Below are 25,731 nucleotides of genomic sequence, written 5' to 3' on the forward strand. Positions count from 1 at the left end.
AAAAGTTTCATAAATCGTATTTGAAGGTTTATTTTGAACATGATTCTCAGTAGTACTGTTAGCAGGCTTTAAAGGGGCTGTACTCCGTTTAATAAAATAGCGAAAAAAAGAAAATTGGTGAAAACTGACATTAACTTGGCATCGATGTGTACAATGCATTGAAACTTACTAACTGAAGTACCACATAGTTTACAATTTAGTTAAGTTTAGCAGTTATTTCGTATTTTTCCATGAAAAAGAATACTGGGTATGTCTACCTAGTAGAATTCATTCCTTACGCGTGATTGGCTAGTCGGTGTTATCACGTGATATTACCGAGGTAGGTGTATAGCGTAATTATGTCACCCAATTAGAGTAATCCGTGGTAGCTCAGTGGATACGACGCTGGACTGCAATTTTGGCGACACGGGTTCGAACCCGGCCTCCGACACATTTTTTTTTTCATTTTGGTACTTTTTTTACAATTATGATATCAAAACTGACATAAACTTGGTATCGATATGTACAATGCATTGAAACCTTCTAACTGAAGTATCACATATATTACAATTTTTTTATTTTTTTGCTTGTTTTCGATTTGTCCATTAAAAATGATTACTGGGTTTGTCTACCTATAGTAGACTTCATTCCTTATACGTGATTGGCTAGTCGATGTTATCACATGATATGGTTTTGTCGCAATATGTAAACTGTAACTAAAGCTCGCTTCTCTTTTTAGTAACTGTGATCTTGATATTGATCTTGACCCCAGGGGCCCCAATCAGAATCCAATCAAAGGTCTCCATAAACTCTTTCTTTTCATAAAGTTTGGTCGCAATATGCCAACCCTTACTCAAGTTATTCAGTATTCATAAGGGCTTATAAATAAACATGTTGATATGTTTTATTTCATTTGCGAAAGAAATGCGACGTATATTTAGTTTAAAGTGTCCCCCCATGCCTTATTGTAGGGAAGGCGCTTTGGCTCATGTGTAATCTCTGCTTTATGTGGTGTACTGACGTACAACATCAAGACCGATGACAACAATGCCATTATTCGATATAGAACCACCAACAAATAATAAAAGAAAATAAAAAAAAAAACACAATATGGAAACCACAGACACTGAAAAAGAAGCGTTTTATCCTATTTTCAATGTTTATTCACGAGTTGGTCACGTCTGTGCTTCTGTTCAAAATAATGTGATAGTTTGGGGAGGCTATAGGGTAAGTCATTTCGGATGGTAAATTCGGATGTATTTGCCGAAAAACAACAACCACTCAGGCATTAATGAAAGAAGAATACCTTTAAAAGTGAATACGATATATTGGGGTATAGCTAGATAGCGAAAATAGCGTATTTTCGCGAAAATACCATTTATCTAAGAAAATAGCCTTATATAGTATCATTATATAGTCTAAAAGGGCCACGGACACTACGCCTACGGACCATGGACATTACGGACCAGACACTACGGACCAGATTTAGGGACATTACGGACCAGATTTAGAAACTTACGGACCATTATTTATAATGTTTATAAACATTTGTTTTTTTTAATTATTCACTCATTGGTCTTAAATTTGTTAATAAATACTTGAATATTAGTGCTCAGTATGACAATTATCCCATGCAATTCCAATGTTAAACATCAATGTATTTTTAATAAAATATAATAATGAATAATAATGAACTTTTGGGTTTATCTTATAATTGTAAATGTGAATATTAATGTTTTCATATGTGATCGATTGCTTTCTGAAATAAACTTTGAATAGTCATATTTGTTTGTTTTCCGTTTCATCTGATTTAATTGAAAGTGCGCCGTTACAATGGGTTTTCACACTTTTATGATTGCCAATTAAAGGTTGTCAGTGTAATGTTTGTTTCTTTTGTAATATACCGCCGATAATTACGGGTACAATTATAACTAATTAAGGCAACAACGATGTCGAGGGTCAATCGACGGGCAAAAAAGGGAAACTTGCCTTTCTACCTGCTTGTTGAACTCCTGTACAAAGAGGCACATGACATTCCAATGGTGTGCAAGTTGGTCAAGGAAAGGAAACTGTGCCGCTACCAACGAAAGGCTACAACATTGACACAAGGCCGGCTCATGAAGCTTTGGACGGAATATTCTGCTAATGAGTTGACAACAAGCAGTCTGCTCAAAGCATGTGGGAGACTGTATGGGTCTGTTTAAATATGAATGGTGGCTTTAGGGACATGTGCTGTTTATTTGTGATTCATGTAAACACTGATATGTTCTTATATGTGCTCGATTTATTTTGGTAAATAAACTGTTTTGGATTCATGTAAACACTGATATGTTCTTATATGTGCTCGATTTATTTTGGTAAATAAACTGTTTTGGGTTCATGTAAACACTGATAAGTTCTTATATGTGCTCGATTTATTTTGGTAAATAAACTGTTTTGGAACATATATCTTCTGTTGCTTTTAACTGATTTAACTGGCATTTCACAAGATTTTATATTGAACCATTGATCTATTCGAACTTAACGCGATTTTTCATAGTTTTATGGAAGATATAACGTCATACTGAGCACTCATATTCAAGTATTTATTAACAAATTAAAAACTAATGAGTGAATAATTAAAAAAAAAATGTTTAAATCATGGTCCGTAAGTTTTTAAATCTGGTCCGTAATGTCCCTAAATCTGGTCCGTAATATCCCTAAATCTGGTCCGTAGTGTCTGGTCCGTAATGTCCATGGTCCGTAGTGTCCGAAATTCGTCTAAAATTATAGACGTGTTATACGGGATCCTTCCAATCCCTAATGTCTAAATGGGTTTGTGCAAAAAGCAGGTGGGTTTGAAAAATATTGAAATTGTATTAAGTGAAGTATTTCATGGTTGAAATGGATAAAGGTTTATATTTATATTTTACCATGTAAGTGAATAGTTATTTTGCACAAAACAAGCATTTAATGCATTAAAACACATTATTTACTTTTCCAATAAAACAAAGTTGACTGACACAGACAACAATTATGCTAAGCAGAACAACTTGACCCAATCATAATAACTCCGCCACCTTCCTACAAGCTTAGAGATAGACCGCGGCCGAAATGTTCCGATAGTTTTAAAATTGTGAACTGAAGCCTTGCAGGTGCCCTTCATGTATATATCGTTTACTTATGTCTTGACAAAATGAACTGAAGAAAACCCCGTCAAACACATAATTATTCGTTGGATATTTTTTTTTTGTGTACGGAACTAATATAAAATAACATTATCTGGTAATATTTCTTGTTTTTATTATATTTTATAGACGCAATATGCTTTAACCTGGAATCCCAATCGGAATAACTACCCACTTTTCGTACAAAGCAATTTGTATGTGAAGGATTTGCCATATTAAAAATCATAAGAAATCCGTCAACGTACAATTTATTTGGACTATATCATTATATTAAAATAAACCCGAGATTTATTTATATATATATTAATTATATTTAAACAGAACATTATAGAAAATGATTTTATGATGATTTTTTTCTTTTTTAGTGAGTTTGAAAGATGTTTTTTAAAAATAACTGATTGCTGCGACACTAGCCTATTTTCGCGTAGCATAGGACTACGAAAATAGCCTGCAATATCGTTATGATGAAATAAACCTGAGATTTATGTTCTAGAGGACTGTGAGCATAGTCAGTGTGTTATACACCCGGTGAGGCCTCTATGATCTCCCTTCCCGACTACAGCCGCCTTTTAGAACTTGGACTCCTTGACCTTTCAGCCCTTTTCCTTTTAGCCTGCTGTGGCTTTCTTCCAGCTGTTGGTATCCTTTGAGTGGTTCTGTTCCTGTTAGATGAAACTATGTGTTTTGGGACGATTTGCCAACGTCCATTAGAAATTTTCTTGTCCTTTTGGCGCGATGTTCTTCTGAGATGTTTGTCCAATGGTCAATATCAATGTCAGTTAGGTGGTGCAAGTAACGATCTACAAGTCGGATTGCCCTGCATCTCTCTTATTGTTCTCCCTTGACGATTCCATGAAGTGTTTCGATGAATTGTGGGAGGTCTTGCATCTTCCTCTGAACTGTGACACCTGTACAATAAACAGGAGATGCACAGCAGGGGGTTATCATACCCAACATTTTAATCCTGAACATAATTTACCATTTTATAAGTGATTAATATTCAAATTGAAAAATTCTCTTTTTAATTGATATATTCCCATTTGATGAAGATATTCTTAACATATTTAATCCGTTTGAAAAAAAACGTGATATAAACGATCATACACCAAATAAAAGAATTACAAACATTATACGCTCCAGTATTAAAATATTATAAAAACAATGAATATTATCAATAATCAATTATTTATTCGTTTTATATTAAAAGCAAGCATAAGATTTTTGTGTATTTTATACTTGGGACAAACAAATTGCGAGTAACTAACAATTTAGTAGCACGCTTGTAATAAATATTTACAACTTAAAACTTAACTATTCTGCTTTGATGAAACCCAAGCTATAAATGAATCATATTACCAAAACATATAAACAAATAGTGCTGATATAGATAATCAAAATTGCGGACTGCACTTGTAAAAATTGTAAGGATTTCACTGAAAGTGCAGGTGCATCATTTATTGTGAATACAATTTTCAACTAATTGAATACACGAATTATTAAGAATATTTGTGTAAAATAATTTTCAATACCTCACAGAAGATGCAGTGGTCAACACAATTATCTGAAATCCGGCATTTCTAACAATACTATCACATACGTAACACTAATGACTTTGACTAATGATTGTAATAATAATGCATGGGGTGTGTGGGTGTGTAAGCTTATTTATATTTGCACTCGGGCCTTGCCCATTCGGTGAGTGCTCCGTTAAGAGTGTTAGTCATTTTAGGTTTTTGGAGCATATTGCACAGACAGAATGTAACCCTGGTTACAGCTACCCTGGTTCTTTAACATACACCAGTGTATAGCTCTGTCACACGGGACCCTCATTTAACATCCCTCCTTGAAGACGATTAATATTTTTTAGTGATGCGACGGGGATTCGAACCCCTGGATTGATAGTCAGGTGTGTTACCATTAGACCACAGATCCACCACTAATGCATGAGGTCGATTTTGTGGACCATTTAATCTTTAAGCCAAAGTCGGAGCTTCTTAATTAATTTATTTCATCAAAGGATAGTTTTTCTTTCGGCTACAGGACATCAAACAATACAATATATTTTCATGCTGAATTTTTTTTACATGTTTAAAACAAACAAACAAACATACAGTAAGGGTTGTTATTTCAGTCAATTTAAACATGCCTATCATCAATTATCAAATTTTCGAAGATGACGGTGTGATAATCCAATCAAAGGACACGTTTATCAATCATCATCAATTAGTGACATCAGGCACTAAACACTCTTGCTATACGCATACTTCAGAACTGAATGTGTGAACAACGAAAACGGATTGAAGTTATATCGTACTCAACAGAGACGGCATAAAGAAAGCACGGTCATCTCATGTTCATTATCTGAATAAATGTTGATTTTGTACTCATAATGTCTAACCCCAAATTCTTTTTTTTTCACCATATTTATACATATATCTACAATATTATGTCGATTTAATTGTTTTTACTAGCGTAAAACGTATTTTATTAGCTATTTTTGTAAGGGGTTAGTTATTTTCGTACGAGTTTTCGGTCACCTCATGTTCATTATTTGAAGAAAAAAAGTGTTGATTCTGTAGTCATAATATATAACCCCAAAACATCTTTTTTATCATATTTATACATATCTACAATATTATGTCAATTTAATTGTTTTTACTAGTGTTAAACGTATTTTTTAGTTATAAAAGTTGATTTTGTCGTCATAATATCAAACAAAGAAACATCTTTTTCATCATATTTGTACATATCTCAGTATTATGTCGATATGATTGTTTTTACTAGCATTAAACATATTTTATTTTGCTATTTTCGGGGTTTGTTGTTTTCATAAGAGATTTCGTCACCTCATATTCATTATTTGAATAAATGTCGAATTTTCGTCATGATATCTAACCAAGAAACATATTTTTCATCGTATTTATACATATCTACAATATAAGGTCGATTTATTTGTTTTTACTAGCGCAACATATATTTCATTTGCTATTTTCGTAGTCAAATGCTAGTTTTGCGAAAATAGGCTATTTTCGCTATCTAGCTATACCGGATATATTGAATATATATTTGAAATAACGATCGTAGGGTAATGATGTAGTGTGACACTGTGTGTACCAGCTGTCTGGTTGGCTTAGCTGGTTTGAGCACTAGTTTTGGACTAGTTTGAGCGCTGTGCTACTGTTCAAGCGGTCGTGGATTGAAGAGCACATTGCTTCCAGGTTTACTTTACTGGCCTTTTATCTCCAACTATGGAGAATTACAGTGTTGCAAAAATGCCTATATAGAGTTATATACTATAGGGGGAAAATGGTTAAACAGTTTTATTGAATAAGTTTTTCAACTGACCAACTTACATGTACTTTCTGCATATATGTTATGATAATTCTTGCCCTTTAAGATGATGTTGTCATTATATTTTTATGCTTTTTACATTTATATTTTAAAGGGTTTTGTTGCCCACCTGGTCCATATAAACAGCTGCTTCAAAGTCTTTGACGATTTTTGTTTTGGCGACTCTGTTTGAGGAACAAATTGAATATCAAAATGTCAAAAAAAGTTCCCTAAATGTGCATTATTGTGTCTAGTAAGTTGGTCACCCAAAGTTACAATGATTTATGAAGGAGATAATTATTGATTTGCTATTTTAATTGAGTAATTAATGGACATCCGATCGCTTAGCTTAAGTAGAGTATGATGCAGTTTTTTTCTCTTTCAAATTTATGCTCTTTTCAAGAAAAGAATTTAAAAATATGTTTTGGTAAATTTAGTAGAATTCAATGCCCAGGAACTGTAAAAATCTTTTGTATTCAACTTTGAGTTATTGGTTTTATTGCCCCTCCTTCTGTGTGATCTCAGTGTGGTAGGAATAATCCATTGGCAAGTTATAGCTGTCAGGTATGACATGTGACACAAAGTTCATCATTTATAGTAATACGATTATTATGCCCCCCTTTGAAGAAGAGGGTTATATTGCTTTGCACAGCCATGTCGGTCCGTCGGTAGACCAAAGCTTGTCCGAGTGATTACTCAACAATTCCTGGATGTATGATCATCAAACTTGACATGAAGGTTGGGCCTGACCAGTAGATGACCCCTATTGATTTTAGGGCTCATCAGATCAAAGGTCAAGGTCACAGTGACCTTGAATGGTAAAATAATTTTAAAGCTTGTCTGAGTGATAACTCAACAATGCCTAGACCTATGGTCATGAAACTTGATATGGAAGTTGGGCCTGACTAGTAGATGACCCCTATTGTTTTGGGGGGTCATCGGGCCAAAGGTCAAGGTCACAGTGACCTTAAATGGTAAAAGGTTGTCCGAGTGATAACTCGACAATGACTGCACCCATAGCCCTCATTCTTGACTAGGAGGTTGGGCCTGACCAGTAGCTGACCCCTATTGTTTTTGGGGCTCATCAGGTCAAAGATCAAGATCACAGTGACCTTGAATGGTAAAAGGTTGTCCAAGTGATAACTCAACAATGCCTGCACCCATGGCCATCAAACTTGACTTGGAGGTTGGGCCTGACCAGTAGATGACCGCTATTGATTTAAGGGGTCAAAGGTCAAGGTCACAGTGACCATGAAAGCAAACCCGACAATTCCTGGACCTATGGTCCTCAAACTTGACATGAAGGTTGGGCCTGACCAGTAGATGACCCCTCTTGACTTTGGGAGTCATCAGGCCAAGGTCAAGGTCGCAGTAACCTTTAATGCAAAAAAGTTAACAAATCTTCTCCCAGTGATATCTCAACAATGCCTGAATCTATGATCATCAAACTTGACATGTAAGTTGGGCCTGACCAGGAGATGACCCTTATTTTTAGGAGTCATTGGGTCAAAGGTCAGGTTCACAGTGACCTTGAATGCAAAAATGTTTTAAGTGATAATTGGACAATGCTTGCACCCATGGCCCTATAACTTGACTTGGAGTTGTGTCTGACCTCTAGATGACCCCTTATAATTTTAGGGGTCATCGGGTCAAAGGTCAAGGCTACAGTGACCTTAAACGAAAAAAGCTTGTCTGTGTGATAACTTGTGAATGCCTGCACCCATGGCCCTCAAACTTAACATTTAGATTTTTGGTGACCAGCTGATGACTCCTATGGATTTTGAGGTCATAGAGTCCAAGGTCATGGTCATAACACACTCTATCCTCAAACTTTGAATTGTCATAATTTTAAAACTGCCTCAACGGCATCCAATGTCAGTGACAAATCAGCTGTCATTTCGGTCCATGCAGATTTCATTCAATTGTCCATATTATCCTGACAACATGGTTCTCAGGGGGAGGAGGGGGGGGGGGGGGCATAATGTTTGACAAACATCTCTTGTTTTATAACTATTTCGCTCTTTTGTTCAATCTGAAAATAATTTGTGATTTATGCTTGACTGCATATTTCCTCTCATTATTGAATTAAAATTATGACCAAGTAAGAAAGAACTTTTTAATGTATTTTTGTTTATCAGGTGCTATTTTGTATCAGGTTTTTAAAAGCTAAATTGTATTGATGTGTACCGATTATATATTATTTTTGAACGAAAGTTTTCTTTTAAAATTTTAAAGTTTCAATTTAAATTGTCAATAATTATGAATGGCATATCCTTTGATATGAAAAATTATAAATAAGCACAACAATTATTGGGATATCATCATCGAGTCAAAATGTTCTTTAATAATGCAAACATAGCAAAGGTCTCAATATTCAAGGGGCTTTACTTTGTCAAATCGCAACCTAACTGAATAATTTTGGGCTTTTCCTTCAGAGTTACTATCACTCTTTAAAGAAAATGTTTACCTTAACCAAAGTTTAATGTCATTTAAATCAAAACTACATAAAACATGTTATTCCAAGAACCAGCTACATGTATCTGCTAATGCATCCTACTTTTCAGACTAATAATGTACTATACCACTATGATATCATCAAATTAACACAAGAGCCTTAACAAACACCATCAATCTATCACAATACCTGCATATTGGTAGTCCAAAGTCGGCACATGTAATAATCATATTAAACATTATTCTTTGGAATAAGTACTAGTTATGGTTCCTGTTTGATTATATTTAAACGTGGATACAATTTTTGACTTTTTTGTGATTGATATGTGGTGAGGCGTGGCTATAAATGTGTGGCATAATCACCCACCCAGCCCCTGTGACAAGAACTGTATTTCTTAAAATTCCTTTGCAAACATTTCGATGGGTATAGGCCAAAATCACATCCGTTAAAATTGACAATTCTCAATATTTACAGAGGCTGATTCAAGGTGAAAGTGTTCTGACATTTTACATTTACGACTTTTAATTCTATGAACAATTTGCAATTTATTGATTTTTATTGATTTTTAATTCAGGCAAGCATTTTTCTCTTTCAAAAGTTGCTATTTGACAATCGGTTAGAGTACAGTATGTTTTGTACATCATGCAATAGATTTGTTTGTATAGCATTGCACATGCTGAAAATATAAGAAAATTGAATGAATGTATTGTTATTGTCATAATGGTTTATTCTAAAATTTATTTCCAGAATGATCCGGATATTTTTGCGGAGAAATATCTCCCTTCCACAAAAATTAATGTTTATCACACAGATCATAGATATTGGTAAGTAGATACATTCATTACTTTTATTCAAATTTGGTAAGAAACATGCTGATTGTATTGTCAATACACATTTCTAGTGATTTGCATGACATTGATTCTACCTTATGTTAGTACAGAAATGCTTATGTACTTGATGTTAAAACATAAAAATACTGTCATTTTCTTCTTTCATGGATATTATTAAAACTATGCTTTTGTAGGACAGCACATGAGACAACAGGCTATATTCCACCTGGTACGTCTGGAGCTTGTGCAGTCATTATAGACCACAAGCTATATGTGTTTGCCGGCCACACACGAAATGGCAATACCAACTGCCTGTATTACCTGGACTTGACAACCCTGTGCTGGACCAACCTCACTCCAACACTGGCTACTGATGATGAAAATGAGGAGCAGGGAGTCCATAAAGGCGACATCAACGTTAACCATAAAGGCGATTTCAACGTTGACCATAAAGGCGACAATAACAAGAAGGAAGAACAACTGTGGCCAAGTCCAAGGGACAAATTTACAATGTGGTCTTATAAGCACAGGTTTGTTATCTGTTACGTAAAATATAAATCTTGTTGTCCAAGTTTTAGAGAAATTATAGGCAATGCATTTAATGTTGCTTTCAGCAATGAATCTTAGACTGCTAATAAATGAAGACTACATGTATTATGTCAGAAACGAGATCAAAATTGTGTATTGTAAAAGAATATGACGATTTAACACTTTTTCTTTGAACAAATTCATTCTTGGCCACGCATTTGTTTGCATTTGGTTTGTATTATTTCAGACTATACTGTTTTGGAGGGTTTGGACCTAACTTCACCTGTGATAATCTCGGTGTTCATGGACAGTTTGTGTATGGAGAGGAAGGAAATGGGGTAGGTATGGTCGAATTGAGCACAAACCAGATCCTGAAATCATAGGCCAGTCACAAAGCAATCATTGTAACTTGTAGCGATTCAATTTTGTCAGAGGTTTACATTTAATCTATTGGATGATGCAACCAAGTGCTAAAGTGGGAGTTTGTCTTCTTTCTGTTTACCAAATTTAATCCTTTTATTGGACAACTAAATGTTTGTTTGGCAACAGGCGACTGGTCACTGGTTTTCATGATTACCTGGTATTCAAAGTTTAAAATCTGCATACTGTACATATAGCTGGACTTGTTACAATGTTTAGATCCTAATAATGTTGCCAGAAGTCAACTTTGTTGATACAAATTCTGTGTTCAGTCCCTGTTCACAGGGGAATGGGATATCAAACAAGGCTCATCTCATGTTTTCTCTAGTTTTTCCTTGCCAATCCAAGTTACTTATTCTTGAAAACTTGCAAAGGAATACTAAGTATTAGAAAGAAAAGGTATCTCTATATGTAGTATATAAGGAGAGCTCACTTGACACTCTGACAGCACGTGTAAGAATTCTTGTAATGTTCTGGCTACTTTCAGTTGTCCCATCGTGGCTGGAACAATCAGCTACTGGTGTACGACACCATCACCAACACCTGGACAAACCCAGCATGCAAGGTAAATGTTCATTCCAAACGGAGGGCAAAATTTATATTAAGTTGTTCTTTGGCTTATAAGATAAAAGTATTCTAATCAGATAAACTCACAAGCTTAACCAGTTATTTTTATATGATTAATTGAAATAATTTGAATTTAAAAATGATTACCTTTGTTCCTTGTAAAAGAACAAAAAACCTGTTTAAAATTATCGCAATACACTGGTTGAAAACTCGCTGATGTCATTTACCCTCTGACATGTATGTTCTATGCATGAACATATTTGAATTGTTTTGAAAGATTTAGATAACATTGTGTTCAATTTAGTGGTACCTACCTATCAGATAGGGATGTTTACATTTTTTTAATATGATGATTCATTACTTTTTGTAATACATATTTCAGGGTACGGCCCCATTACCCAGGGCTGCACATGCAGCAGCGAGATCCAGGGGTCAGGTTTATATATTTGGTGGTCGCCATAGGAACAGACGCATGAATGACCTTCATTGCCTTGACCTTGACTCACTTACCTGGTCTGGAGAGTAAGTTGTTAAGAAGCTAACAGTTAACATGATCAAGCAATTTACCTACATCATTCATTTAAAAGTTACCCAGTAATTCCTATTTTGTTTCTTCTTATTATTGAAGCCTATCTGTCCATATAGGCCCTTTCGGGGGTATTTGTTACATTCCAGTGACAGGTGTTGTTCAATGTTCATTTTTTACCAATTAAGAGCATATATTTGGTATTTTTGTTAAAGTTAAAAAAAAAGGAGGGCATATCAAAATCACACCGCATGAAGGTCCAGTTTTCCGTGTCTGAGCTGTAACTTTGTCATGCAGGGTTGGATTTTGAAATTGCTTGGCACGTCTGTTAAATACATAAAGAAGATGTGTCGTGTGCAATCCTGACCCACATCCCTACCTCAAAGTTCAAGGTCACACTTACAATTTTATTACCGTATTATGGAATGCTGGTTATATGCATAAACAGTAGAGTTGGTCGTATTTGGGTTGTTACTTTGTCATGCACTGGCAGATTATGAAATAAATTGGCTCATGTGTTGGGTATATAAGGACAACATGTCTAGTGCAAGACCCACAGCCCTACCTTAAAGTTTAACGTAACACTTGTGAGTTTAATCATTATGGAATGCTCCGTTTACATAAAGTATACATTTGTAGTTAGTCATGTCCGGGTTGTAACTTTATTTTACATAGATGGAATTTAAAACAAATTGGCACATGTGTTTGATACATAAAGATGACATGTTGCGAGCAAGACGCATAACCTTACCCCAAAGGGCAAGGCCACACCTACAAGTTCATCATTATGGAATGCTGCATATATGCATTTACAGTATAGTTGGTTGTGTCCTGGCTGTTTCTATGTCTTTAACGGAGAGATTTTAAAAGAATTTTCACATGTTTTCAGTTCATGAAGACAACTTGTCGGGTGCAAGACCCATGTCCAAACCATTTACTTTATCACTCCTCCTTACAGCTGTACATAAAGTATCTCAAAAACTTTTAAGTTAATGCTCCAGACAAAAAAAAGTATGAAAATTAATAAAGGACAATTGCTCAAAGAGTACTGCATCCAGAGCACAATGTCATTTAAAAATGGTTTGTTTGATTTGGCTATTTAATTTTAGTTTATGTGAATTTATTTTTTTCCTTGATTGTGAAGATTTAAGTATGAATGATATGCTCAAGTCAGATACCTGGTTAGAAATTCAAACTTGTTTTTTCTTTGAGAGGCCAAAAGAAAGTGCCCCTATAGAGTATTGATACCCTTGACTTTGTGGCTGGTAGAGGATGGGGTTTAGTACATATTGTATATTTTTACAAATAGATTACCCATTATGTTTTAGTGAAATAAACTTTTTTTTGTATGTATATCCATATGATATTTTTTAACCCCAAGATAGATAACAAAAATGCATTTATCGCAATAACAAAATGCAACAAAAAAGTATAATCTAAATTTATGTCATTTAATATGCAATTTGCATGTCATGTGACTTCCTGAATACCTCAAATTCTATGTTACTTTATATACTAATTAATTGCATTTATTTACTAAAAAGGTTTTGGTTTGAATATTTTTTTAAACAAAATAATCATAAAATATTTCACTTGAAAGCTAAATTATATTCAACTGATGGAGTTAATAAGTCTAAAAACAGTCTAGAAAAGAATAGAAAATCAATGCTTAAACCACTAGGCCACCAGCACTTTTACAGAAGTAGTCAATATTCTGACCTCTTAACAAAACCTTTATAGCATCACATGATAATGTCGATCAACCAATCACGCAACCACAAAGCTTTAATTAAGTGATAATTTTGTAGTTAATGCTTATATGAAAATTGTTATCTTCAAAGACGATATTTGATCATAATTGATTTGGCACACTTAATTTCATCATTCACAAAAAAAGTGCATTTTACAAAAACAATTTTCCAGGTTGTTTGTGGATGGGGCATGTCCATGTGGCCGGTCCTGGCATACCCTCACTGCTGCCTCTGATGATGTAGCCTTCCTGTATGGAGGTTACTCGGAAGAAGGGGTTCCTTTAGGTGAGTGGGGGCATATTGATGGGGTCCTAAACATCATGTGTTGGTTGTAGTTTATATGAAGACTTGAGGATCTGAAATAATTTTGTTTGCATTCATGTCTTAATTTCTCAGGCATATGTAAATGTAGGTATTAGATTATTATCCACAAGATACAATGAGATGCTGTTGGCATAGCCCTGTTATTGAAGATTTAAAGTAACTGCAAACCTAGAGTTTTTTTTATGATAGTCTCTGCTTTGTCTATCCGTCTGATCGTCACAGTCACACCCTCGTCCAGAAAAAACTTCAGAACTATTGTTGCAATTGAAATAAAATTAGTATAAAGAGAGATGGTAATTACAGGAAGTGCAGTGCACATGAAACATAATCTTATCATGTGTATTTATTAAAAACACTCCCCTTAATTGTTTATTTCATAATCGGTGCTTGTCCGGGCCATAACTTCATAACTACTTATGGGATTAAATAAAACTTGGTATATAGATAGATGGTATTGAGAGGAAAAGCAGTGCACAAAAACTGTAATCACGCATATTTATTAATTTATTTCCCCTCAACCATTTTTTTCATATTTTTGTGCTTGTACACCCTTGTCCGGAAAATAAAACTACCGGTACTTATGGAGGGAAATAAAACTTGAAATATAGATAGATGGCATTGAGAGGAAGTGGAGAGCACAAGAACCCTAATCCTAGCATCCATATTTATCAAATTCTCTCCATTAATTTTATTTTTAGCTCGACGAATAGGTGGGCTATATTACTCGCCCCAGCAGCGGCTTCGGCGTCGGCGTCCAGTTAAAGTTTTAGGGCAAGTTGGGATTTTCACCTATAAGTCCAATACCTTTCATTCAATTGAGTTAATACTTCACACAGGGCCATCACATGATGAGGTTAGATAACTCCATATTATTCTTTACACAGATTATGGCCCCTGATTGACTATGAAACTCAGGTTAAAGTTTTAGGGCAGGTTGGGATATTTATAGGTAACTTCTATACCCTTTGTTCAATTGACTTAATACTTCACACAGTTGTTCAGGACCATCACACAATGAGGTTACATTACTCCATATTATCCTGAATACAAGTTATGGCCCCTGATTGACTTAGGCTAAAAAAATTAGGGCAAGTTGGGATTTTCATTTAAAACTCCAATACCATTCATTCAATTGACTTAATACTTCACACAGTTGTTCAGAGCTATCACATAATGAGGTTAGATAACTCCATATTATCTTTTATACAAATTATGGCCCTTGATTGACTATTAGACTAAGTTTAAAGTTTTAGGGCAGGTTGGGATATTTATTAATAACTTCTATACCCTTTATTCAATTGACTAAATACTTCACACAATTGTTCAAGACCATCACCCAATGAGGTTACATAACTCCATATCCTTAATACCAGTTATGGCTCCTGATTGACTTAGGTTAAAGTTTTAGGCAAGTAAAAGTTAAGGGCAAGTGGGGATTTTAATAAAATAACTTCTATACCTTTCATTCAATGCACTTAATAAAATTCAAAATTATTTACGACCATCTTACAACCAGAAACATAACTCCATTTCAACCCTAAATACAAATTATGTCCCTTGAATATTTTTTTTTTTTTTTTTTTTTTTTAAATTTCTTTTGACAGGCACATTTTTACATTCTTAACCAGTTTTTTACCAAGGGAAAACAAGGAGGGCTATACTATATGGCCATTGATTTTTTATTATTATTATTATTATTTTTTCATTTTATTTTAATTTCTTTTGAAAGGCATATTTGTATATTCTTTACCACATTTTCATAATGGGAAATCAAGTTATTTGAATGACTTGTGTCATTTTTCCGGTGGTGGGAGGGCAGCATCAAAGTCACCTTATGTATTGAATAATTTTAGTTAGGTTTGACATAAAGAGACCAAACTTGGTAATATTACATTGTTATTGTATTCACTCCTAAGTCAAAGCGGCGAAGTTGAGCGCGCTGTCTTACGACGGCTCTTGTTATAATTGGTGCTTGTCCGGAGCATATTTTGAAAAATACTAAAGGATTGGAGAAAATACTTGGCCTATAGATAGATGGCAATGAGAGGAAGTGCACTGCACAAGTAACATTATCCTATTATGCATATTTATTGTCTCCCATTAACCATTCTTTCATAATTGGTGTTTGCATACCCTTGTCTGGATAGGATGGGATTGAAATAGATGACAATGAGAGGAAGTGCAGTGCACCATAACCACTATCCTATCATGCACATTTATTAAGTTATCTTCCCTTAACCATTCTTTCATAATCAGTGCTTGTCTTGGCCATTTCTTGGAAAATATTAAATGGATTGAAATGAAACTTATATAGATAGATGGCAATGAGAGGAAGTGCAGTGCTCAAGAACCATAATCCTTCCCCTTATTAGCTTGAATATTCGAAGAATATGGAGAGCTATACTACTCACCCAAGCAATGGTGTTGGCGTTGGCGTCACACCTTGGTTAAGGTTTTGCATGCAAGCACACATAGGTTAATATCTCAGCAACTACTTTAGGTATTGCATTGATACTTTATACAATGGTACTCAACCATCCAACCTACAACATGTACTTAATTAACCAAGTTAGGCTATTAGTTGCATTTAATGCAAACAAGAGGCCTTTATTATTTGACTTAGAAATTCTGGTTAAGGTTTTGCGTGTAAGCACACATAGGTTAATATCTCAGCAACTACTTGAGGTATTGCATTGAGACTTAATACAATGGTACTCAACCATCCAACCTACTTAATTAACTAAGTTGGATAACTCTAGTTTGCATTAAATTCGAATAATGGCCCCTTTTTTATTCGACATAAAATTCTGGTTAAGGTTTTGCATGTAACCACTTTTAAGTCAATATCTCAGCAAATACAGCATGTATGGCATTGAAACTTTACACACAGGCTCCCAACCATTTAACCTTCTTCTTTAATCAAGTAAGATAACTCTATCTTTCATATTATATAATTTTTGCCCCTTTATTATGAGGCTTAGAAATTCTGGTTAAGGGCTTGCATGTTAGCACACATAGGATAATATCTCAGCATCTACTTGATGTGTTGCATTGAGACTTTATACAATGGTATTCAACCACCCAACGTAATTGAATAACCAAGTTAGATAACTGTATTTTGCAAATAATGGCCCTTAATTATTAGACTTCTTATGTAACCACGTAACCGCATTTATGTTAATATCTCAGCACATCATGTATTGCATTGAAATCTTATCTAACAGTGATCCATACATGTTTCACCAAAACTTTTCAATCCTTACACTGAAAAGCGGCAGAATAGTCGAGCGCGCTTTCTCCATGACAGCTCTTGTTTTTCTATCCTGAAACTCCTTTCATCTGATAGTTTTTGAAAATCAATGACTTTTATTAAATCTTCAGATGATGCTTGGCAGCTTCACTATGTTAGTCGACAGTGGACACAAGTAACAGTGCGAGAACGTCGGCCTCGCCTGTGGCACACGTGTGCTTGCACATCTGACGGAGATCTCCTTGTGTTTGGAGGATGTGAAAATGATATTCTAAATTATGAGGAATGGAGTGTGAGTTTAAGTTTTCTCTTCCTATTAAGTCTATGAAAGACTTCAGTGTCTCAATAAGGCCACTTTATGGACATTTAACTTTTCACTCAACAGTTTTAGCGCTGAAAGTAATGTTATGCTTCTTTATATCCTGTACACAGTTATGCTTATTGTTTACTTTAATTTGTTTGCCTTCTTAATTATGCCCCTGACAGGGGTATGTACATTTGTAGGAGTCATACTGGTCAGTCAGTCCATTGCAATTTTCCTTTTTGGAGCATAACTTGATTAATACTGGATGGAATTTAATTTACAGTCATACAATCATACAATGATAGAACAGTTAAATTTGTGCATTTCCTATCAGGGCAGCATTCAGGGGTATTAATCACAATCAGTGATATCTTTAGTTTCTGTCAAAAAAACTTGGAGGTTAAATTATTATCCAGTTTGGCTGCTAATTATGCTGTCTAAAGGGAGGAGTATATAGTTGCAGCTTTGTCCATCCGTCCATCTTCCTGTCAGTCTGACCCTTGTCCACTTCAAAACTACTCACGGGTTTGCAATGAAACTTGGTATATAAATTGATGGCAATGAAAGGAAGTGCAGTGCACAGAAATTATAGTCCTATCATAATCATGCATATTTATTAAGTAATCTCTTAACTATTTTTTATAATCAGTGCTTGTCAGGGCCATATCTTGGAACGTTTTAAAGGGAGTGTAATGGAACATGAAATATAGAATATAGATAGATGGCGATGAGGGGAAATGCAGTACACAAGTACCATTATCCTGCTCAACATAAATTTTTAGTAATCTCCCCTTAACCTGATATTTTTCAGAAATGGTTCCGTTTTTGGGCCATATCTCGGAAAGCACTTGAGGGATTGAAATAAAACTTGAAATATAGATTGATGGCATTGAGAGGAAATGCAGTGCCCTTAAGCTGATATTTTTCAATAATGGTTGCTTGTCTGATGGTACAAATGGTATTGACATGAGGCTCGAAATGTAGATAGATGGCAATAAGCGAAAGTGCAGTACCTAAGAAACATAATCCTATCCAGTATGTTTCTTGAGTAATGTTCCCTTGACCAGATATTTTTCGGGAATGGGTTCTTGTCTGGGCCATATCTTGGAATGAACTGAAGGGATTCAAGTGACACTTGTTATATGGAAAAATGGCTATGTCATGAAGTGCAGTTCACCAGAACCATAAACCTGCCATGGATATTTTAGTTATCTCCCTATAAATTCCCCTTAACCTGATATTTTTCTAAAATGGGAGTTTGTCTGGGTCATATCTTGAAAAGTATTAAAGGGATTGTAATAAAAGTTGAATTGAGAGGAAGTGCTGTGCACTAGAACCATAATCCTTCCCTGCATATTTTATTAGTTATCCCCTCTTAATCTGTTACTTTTTGAAAATGTGTGCTTGTCCGGGCCAAATCTTAGAGTTTTAAATGATTGAAATGAATCTTAAAAATATAGATAGATGGCAATAAGTCGAAGTGTAGTACCCAAGAATAGTACCCTGCATATTTATTTAATTATCTCCACTTGACCTGATATTTTTCCATAATGGGTGATTGTTCGGGACATATCTTAGAATGTACATATGAAACTTGGTATAAAGATAGGTGGCAATGGAATTATAACTTCTTCCTTGTATTTTGATACCTACTAACATGATTTATGTTTTGGTTATTTACAGATACAACCCAATGATGTCCTAAGTTTGCGAATACAGCCTGCAAGATTACAAAGACTCTGCCTTGAAACAGCATCTATCTATAAAGAAGTGACTTCTCAAAGTTGGGAGATTCTCCCGAAACACCTGTGTGAATGGCTTGTTAGAAGGCAGACAATAGAAGAGTTAAGATCAGGGAGAGAGGCAGAGCCAAACCCTGTGCCCCATGGAGCACATGGCCAGACTTGCGCCATCTCCTGAGACTGATTACATTAATGATGTTGTTAACTTTAAAACAAACATTTGAACAATTGGCCCATTGTTACTCATGGCTGGCCAGTGGTGTACAAGGACTTAAAAAAGAAGGATCACTTCTTTGTCCAGTGTCATTGTTTGCTATAAGCATCCTCATGTTGCTTTCTGCCTCGGGCTATAACATTGCCAGATCTTTTTCTCATAAGAAAATTTTATGTATCTTTGCTGAATGATTACTAACTGCACTGAAGCAATGCGTTGACCCTAAAAGTAAGGATCCAATATCACTGAAAGATTTCATTTTTTTTTTTTTTTTTCAATTTTGAAAATCTATTTCTGAGGAATATTATAGAGTAGTATTTATAAGTGGATCGATTTTTTTTTTTTACAAGCATTTACATTTAAGTCAATATCATGTATTGCATTTAAACTTTAGACACTTGTTCTCTTCCTTCCAACCTGAGTTTATTACTGTAAGTTAGATAACTCTATCCAGCACATAATTCAAATCATGGCCCTTTATTATTTGACTCAAAAATTCCGTTAACGTGTTGCATGTAAGCACACATAAGTCATTATATTAGCAACTTCTTGACATATTGCATTGAAACTTTATACCAGGGTTTTCAAACTTTTAACCTACTTTATTAATCAAAATAGTTAACTGTACTTTGGATATGATGCAAATTATGACCCTTTATAATTGATTTAATAACTCTGAATAAGATTTTGCATGTAAGCATGCATAAGTCAATTTATCAGCAACTACTTGATGTACCGGTATTGCATTATTGCATTAAAACTGTCCAACCTGGTTAACTTAACAAGTCAGATAATTATCTTGCATGTAATTCAAATTAAGGCCCTTATCATTCAACTTAGAAATTCTTATTCAAAGAGGTGAAACAGTTGAGCATGTCTGTGACAGCTCTTGCTAATCAGGTCATCATTTTAATACTGCCTAATGTTAAATTCACACAATATTAAACCAAATAAAGAAAATATGGTACGAAGATAAATTCAATAAATTCCTAACTAGACCTTTTTCTGGAATTCTCAACCTCCGAGAAAACTTACAGAAATATAACTATGTTTTCTTTATACCTAGAATGATTTCTGAGCATTTTAAGACATTTGTTTACTTGTGTTGTATGCCAAGAAATGCATACTTGAGGGCATTTATAAAATAGAAATCAATGCATTATGGGTCTGTGGGTCTAGCTGAAGTTTGCTGTTATTAAAAAGGAAACTCGGTATTTAGCAAATTCATGTAGAGACATCCCTTTTGGTTGCATTAGTGACTGTTAGGGGTTGACGAGGCTGTTACTTAAAGAAGAAAAATGGTTTCCACTATATATTTTGAGTTAGGAATCATGTATATTTACAGAGCTTGGTGTTTAGCAAGCTCTAGTGGAGATGTATGTTTGAATAACATTTGTGGTCAGTGGGGTCGATGTCATTTGTGTTACTAGTATTTGAAATTAAAATATTGTTTCCGTTTAGTGACTTAATCACGAATGATGTATAGTGATGAGACCTATTGTTTTGCAAGCTTGTGATGGCTTTGTGGTTGGTTAGGTCAATGTCATGGTTGTTGTTACTGAATATAAAAATACTTTTCAATTAATAACTTGGAGTTGAGTTGAATTTGGTATGTGGAAACATATCTTGTTAATGAGTTTTAGCTGAATATGGTCATGGTCATTGCTTCTAATAAAACTTCTTGATTTTAGTTAAGAATAACATAAAGTGATAAAGTGTGGTCGCTGCTTGTATTTCATTTTCTTGTTGAAGCCAATGACTATTTTTATTTCCCAGTGACATGTGTGGAATTGGGTCGGGAATAAAAAAAAAACACTTGCAAAAATGAAAAGAACAAGCCTTATATGTATACAAATTTTTTTTCATCAAATCATCGTAAATAACTACTAAATAATTATACCTGTTTACCATATCTTCAATATGAAACGATATATTAATTCTAAGATATGAAATAGGTAAGAAGTATACTATAGAATGCCTGAATCTGTGAGGCATTATCTCTGTAATTGTCAGAATCTTTGAGGCAAAATCTCTATAATTTTCTTTTTACTTTCAAAATCAAAAAAGTAAAGGAAACAAAAGGTTAGTTGCACATAAAGTTTAGTATGTGTTACTCAATGTAATGATGATACAAAAATAAGCATTTTTATGCCCCCGAAGGTGGGCATGTTAAAATTGCACCGTTCGTCTGTCGGTCCGTGTGTCCGGCTCAATAACTTGTGTCCGGGCTGTAACTTTCCCTTGTATGGACAGATTTTAAAATAACTTGCCACATTTAATCCACATACCAAGACAACCTGTCGCGTGCAAGACCCGCGTCCCTACCTCTAAGGTCAAGATCACACTTAGTGTTTATTCACAATGGAGTGCTGTATATAAGGACATATAGTATAGGTTGTCGTGTCCGGGCTGTAACTTTCCCTTGTATGGACAGACTTTAAAATAACTTGCCACAAGTGTTCCACATACTTAGACGATGTGTCACGTGCAAGAGCCGTGTCCCTACCTCTAAGGTCAAGGTCACACTTAGGTGTTTATTCACAATGGAGTGCTGCATATAAAGACATAGAGTATAGGTTGTCGTGTCCGGGCTGTAACTTTCCCTTGTATGGACAGACTTTAAAATGACTTGCCACATGTGTTCCACATACCAAGACGATGTGTCACATGCAAGAGCCGTGTCCCTACCTCTAAGGTCAAGGTCACACTTAGGTGTTTATTCACAATGGAGTGCTGCATATAAAGACATAGAGTATAGGTTGTCGTGTCCGGGCTGTAACTTTCCCTTGTATGGACAGACTTTAAAATAACTTGCCACATGTGTTCCACATACCAAGACGATGTGTCGCGTGCAAGACCCGTGTCCCTACCTCTAAGGTCAAGGTCACACTTAGTGTTTATTCACAATGGAGTGCTGCATATAAGGACATAGAGTATAGGTTGTCGTGTCCAGGCTGTAACTTTTCCTTGTATGGACAGATTTTAAAATATCTTGCCACATGTGTTTGACATACCAAGACGACGTGACGCATGCAAGACCCGTGCCCCTAGCTCTAAGTTCAAGGTCACACTTAGTGTTTATTCACAATGAAATGCTGCTAATAAGGACACAGGGTATAGTTTGGTGTGTCCGGGCTATAACTTTTTCTGGTATGGACAGATTTTAAAATAACTTGGCACATGTGTTTGAAATACCAAGACGAGGTGTTGCGTACAAGACCCATGTCCCTACCTCTAATGTCAAGGTCACACTTAGGTGTTTATTCACAATTGAATGCTGCATATATAAGGACATAGAGTATAGGTTGTCGTGTCCGGGCTGTAACTTTTTCTTGTATGGACAGATTTCAAAATGACTTGCCACATGTGTTCCACATACCAAGACGCGTGCAAGACCCATGTCCCTACCTCTAAGTTCAAGGTCACACTTAGTGTTTATTCACAATGGAATGCTGCATATAAAGACACAGAGTATAGTTTGTCGTGTCCGGGCTGTAACTTTCTCTTGTATTGACAGATTTTAAAATAACTTGCCACTTGTGTTTGACACACCAAGGCGACATGTCGCGTACAAGACCCATGTCCCTACCTCTAAGGTGAAAGATACACTTAGTGTTTATTCACAATGCAATGCTGAATATAAGGACATAACAGTGTAGGTTGTCAAGTATGGGTTGTATTTTTTTATGTTCAGAGGCAATTTAAAATATCTTATGTATTTGACACGTAAAGGCAAGATCAACTTTTCATGTACTGACCTTGTCATAGGTCAATGTCACTTTCGGGGGCATTCGTCACATACTGTGACAGGTCTTGTTAGTTTGTTTTTTCTCAAAATTATGCCTGTTAAAAAAGTCAGGTAATTCTTTAATACATTCAACATTGATTTATCTTTGGAGTTGTTAACTTGATCAATGATTGATTTTCAAATGTTAATAAGCAGTGATTATCTAATGTCTTTGCCAAAAATGCTATTTTGTTTTAATGATTATTATGTTTATGAATTTACGTTTTATTCATGATAATATTATTCCAAAAGGATTGTGCATAATCACATTTCCAAAATAAGTGTCTGAGCGTCGCTTGTCCCTTACCACAAACACTGCATTTGCCATTTGAAAATCTGAGTATGTTTAGGGTATGTTAACAAAAAATGATCTGTAAATATTTGAAATAAAGTTATTCGGCTTTCACTGAAGCCAATGATTTTTGTCAACAATTGTACATTTTGTTCCATGGAAGTTCACACAAGAGAGTATGCTGCTTGTTTTGTTCCATGGAAGTTCACACAAGAGGGTATGCTGCTTGTTTTGTTCCATGGAAGTTCACGCAAGAGAGTATGCTGTTGTTTTGATCCATTGGAGTTCATGCAATAGATTATGCTGCTTGTTTTGTTCCATGGAAGTTCATGCAAGAGAGTATGCTGCTTGCTTTGATCCACGGCAGTTCACCCAAGAGAGTATGTTGTTTGTTTTGTTCCATGGAAGTTCATGCTGCTTGTTTTTTACCATCAAAGTTCACGCTAAAGATTATGCTGCTGGTTTTGTTCCATGGAAGTTCATGCAAAAGAGTATGCTGCTTGTTTTTCCTTAGACACCCAAAACTATAATTAAGGATGATTGTCCAAATTTAAAACCTAGTTTAGCCACCTTGTGGTGTTTTAGTTTGATAACTTAACCCAGATTTTCATCAAACTGAGGCAACATGTCTTAAGAATTACTCATGGATAACACAGGCAAATAGCTGTCTTTGGGGGTCAAGCTTGTTCTGAGAAGGTGTAATAAAAGTGACTACGGGCTCTGCTGAAGAATACTTTTCTAGATTTTAATATGTAAAGTGATAAACTTTTTCTTTGTTTGTTTTTTGTTCTTTTTGTAGGGTTATTTTTAACAAATCTCTATTGTTATACTACTACAATGTATGTGTATGAAACACGTGTGTATCTTTATAAATGTTATAGAACTACTCTACTCTCTAGTCCATCTGCTTACTTTTAGTATGCATAGACATTTACAGTTAGATAATTATACTGGTAGTATAATCTTATTTTTTATAAATTCTAAAACAGATTCGTCATCACATGTGACAGTAGAAGCCAGGGCCCATATTTCAACCGAGGAAAGATACACAATTTTTAGAAATCGATTTGATAGAACATGCAGTAACATCACTTTAAAAGAACTCTCTTGTATTTATGAGGGTGAAGAAATTGCGTGTAATAATGGAAAGTCATCATAAGAAGTTTAAATAAGAATTATTGTGTTCTTTAATAAATTAAAATATACAGAAAATACTTTATTGTGCCAAAATGTGTATGGCGAAAAGAATTGATTTGGGCTAGTGCCGTAAGCATATGTAATCTACTCTTTCAAGAAAACAGCTAAATGGCTATAAATAAAACCAGGTGTGGTAAAATAAAGGAGAAAAATAAAAAAGATTATTGAGAGACATTTGATGAAAAAATATAAGTGATACAAAAACACAATTCATTGCATTGTAAAAGGATGTTGGTAAAATTTGTGGGGAGCAGCAAATCGGCCCCTTACCAAATCGGCCTACTTTCAAATCGGCCCCTTAGATGTTTCGGCCCTGCCATTTCGTCCCCTTAATTAAATTGACTCGAGACGTTTCGGCCCCTTACTGAATTTCAACAGAGACATTTCGGCCCCTTACTTTTTATTTTATTTTGTATAAAGAAAAAACATTTTTCAAATTGTATTTCAAAAGACGTTGTACATGAGATCTGTAAAGTCACAAATAGACATTCATGAAATATATTGATAAGATTGCAAAAGCATTAAACTCTAAACCCTTGTCTTGAATATAAAAAGAAAAAAAAAGAAAGAATATACATTGTTAAAACTTTTAATATAAATCAAATATAATAAAAACTTCAAAGAAAAATTGTCTTTGATCAATGCATTCTTTGCCAGGCAAACTGTTGGTGTTGTAGGTGTGAAAAAGACTTTCAAAGACGTGTGAGTGTGATTGAATAAGTGTCTTTTATTTCTTAATGTTTTGTGTTTTGGACTTTTGATAATATTTGTAATGTCTGATTCGGATTTGTGTATTGTGTGTGATAAGGTTGTGAGGCCGCTGCAACAGGCCATCACCTGCGATGAATGTGACAGATGGCAGCACCGAGTCTGCGATACAGGTGTTAGCAATATTAATGTTTTGTAGACAACCCTAAAATGTATAATAAATCTTTCAAGATATGACTATGTGTGTAACAGCGAGTTATCCCATAATTCATGTTATTTAGAATAAAATACAAATGTTACCAAATTATATCAAAGCTGTTGTCATTGACACCGGACTGGCAGAATATGTGTCAAAATGTT

At 34.9% G+C, this 25,731-nt stretch overlaps 1 protein-coding gene across 1 annotated transcript; it reads left to right on the forward strand.

Moving 5' to 3' along the window:
* The first annotated feature begins 1,021 nt into the window (after positions 1–1,021).
* LOC128208941 (kelch domain-containing protein 2-like) lies at positions 1,022–25,608 on the forward strand. The gene is made up of 9 exons (XM_052912667.1): positions 1,022–1,206; positions 9,679–9,755; positions 9,956–10,291; positions 10,537–10,627; positions 11,197–11,274; positions 11,659–11,798; positions 13,726–13,838; positions 17,259–17,419; positions 19,115–25,608. Exons 1-9 carry the CDS (start codon positions 1,090–1,092, stop codon positions 19,349–19,351), a joined length of 1,350 nt encoding a protein of 449 aa, XP_052768627.1. The 5' UTR covers positions 1,022–1,089; the 3' UTR covers positions 19,352–25,608.
* Positions 25,609–25,731: the final 123 nt, after the last annotated feature.

The sequence above is a fragment of the Mya arenaria genome, chromosome 11 (genome assembly GCF_026914265.1).
Source record: "Mya arenaria isolate MELC-2E11 chromosome 11, ASM2691426v1".
NCBI lineage: Eukaryota > Metazoa > Mollusca > Bivalvia > Myida > Myidae > Mya > Mya arenaria.

Bases quoted from the DNA above. Each gene is read 5' to 3' on its own strand.
- LOC128208941 (XM_052912667.1), top strand. From the start codon at position 1,090: ATGGAAACCACAGACACTGAAAAAGAAGCGTTTTATCCTATTTTCAAT. The intron at 9,756-9,955 runs GTAAGTAGATAC...ATGCTTTTGTAG, and splicing joins CACACAGATCATAGATATTG to GACAGCACATGAGACAACAG. The intron at 11,275-11,658 runs GTAAATGTTCAT...TACATATTTCAG, and splicing joins GGACAAACCCAGCATGCAAG to GGTACGGCCCCATTACCCAG.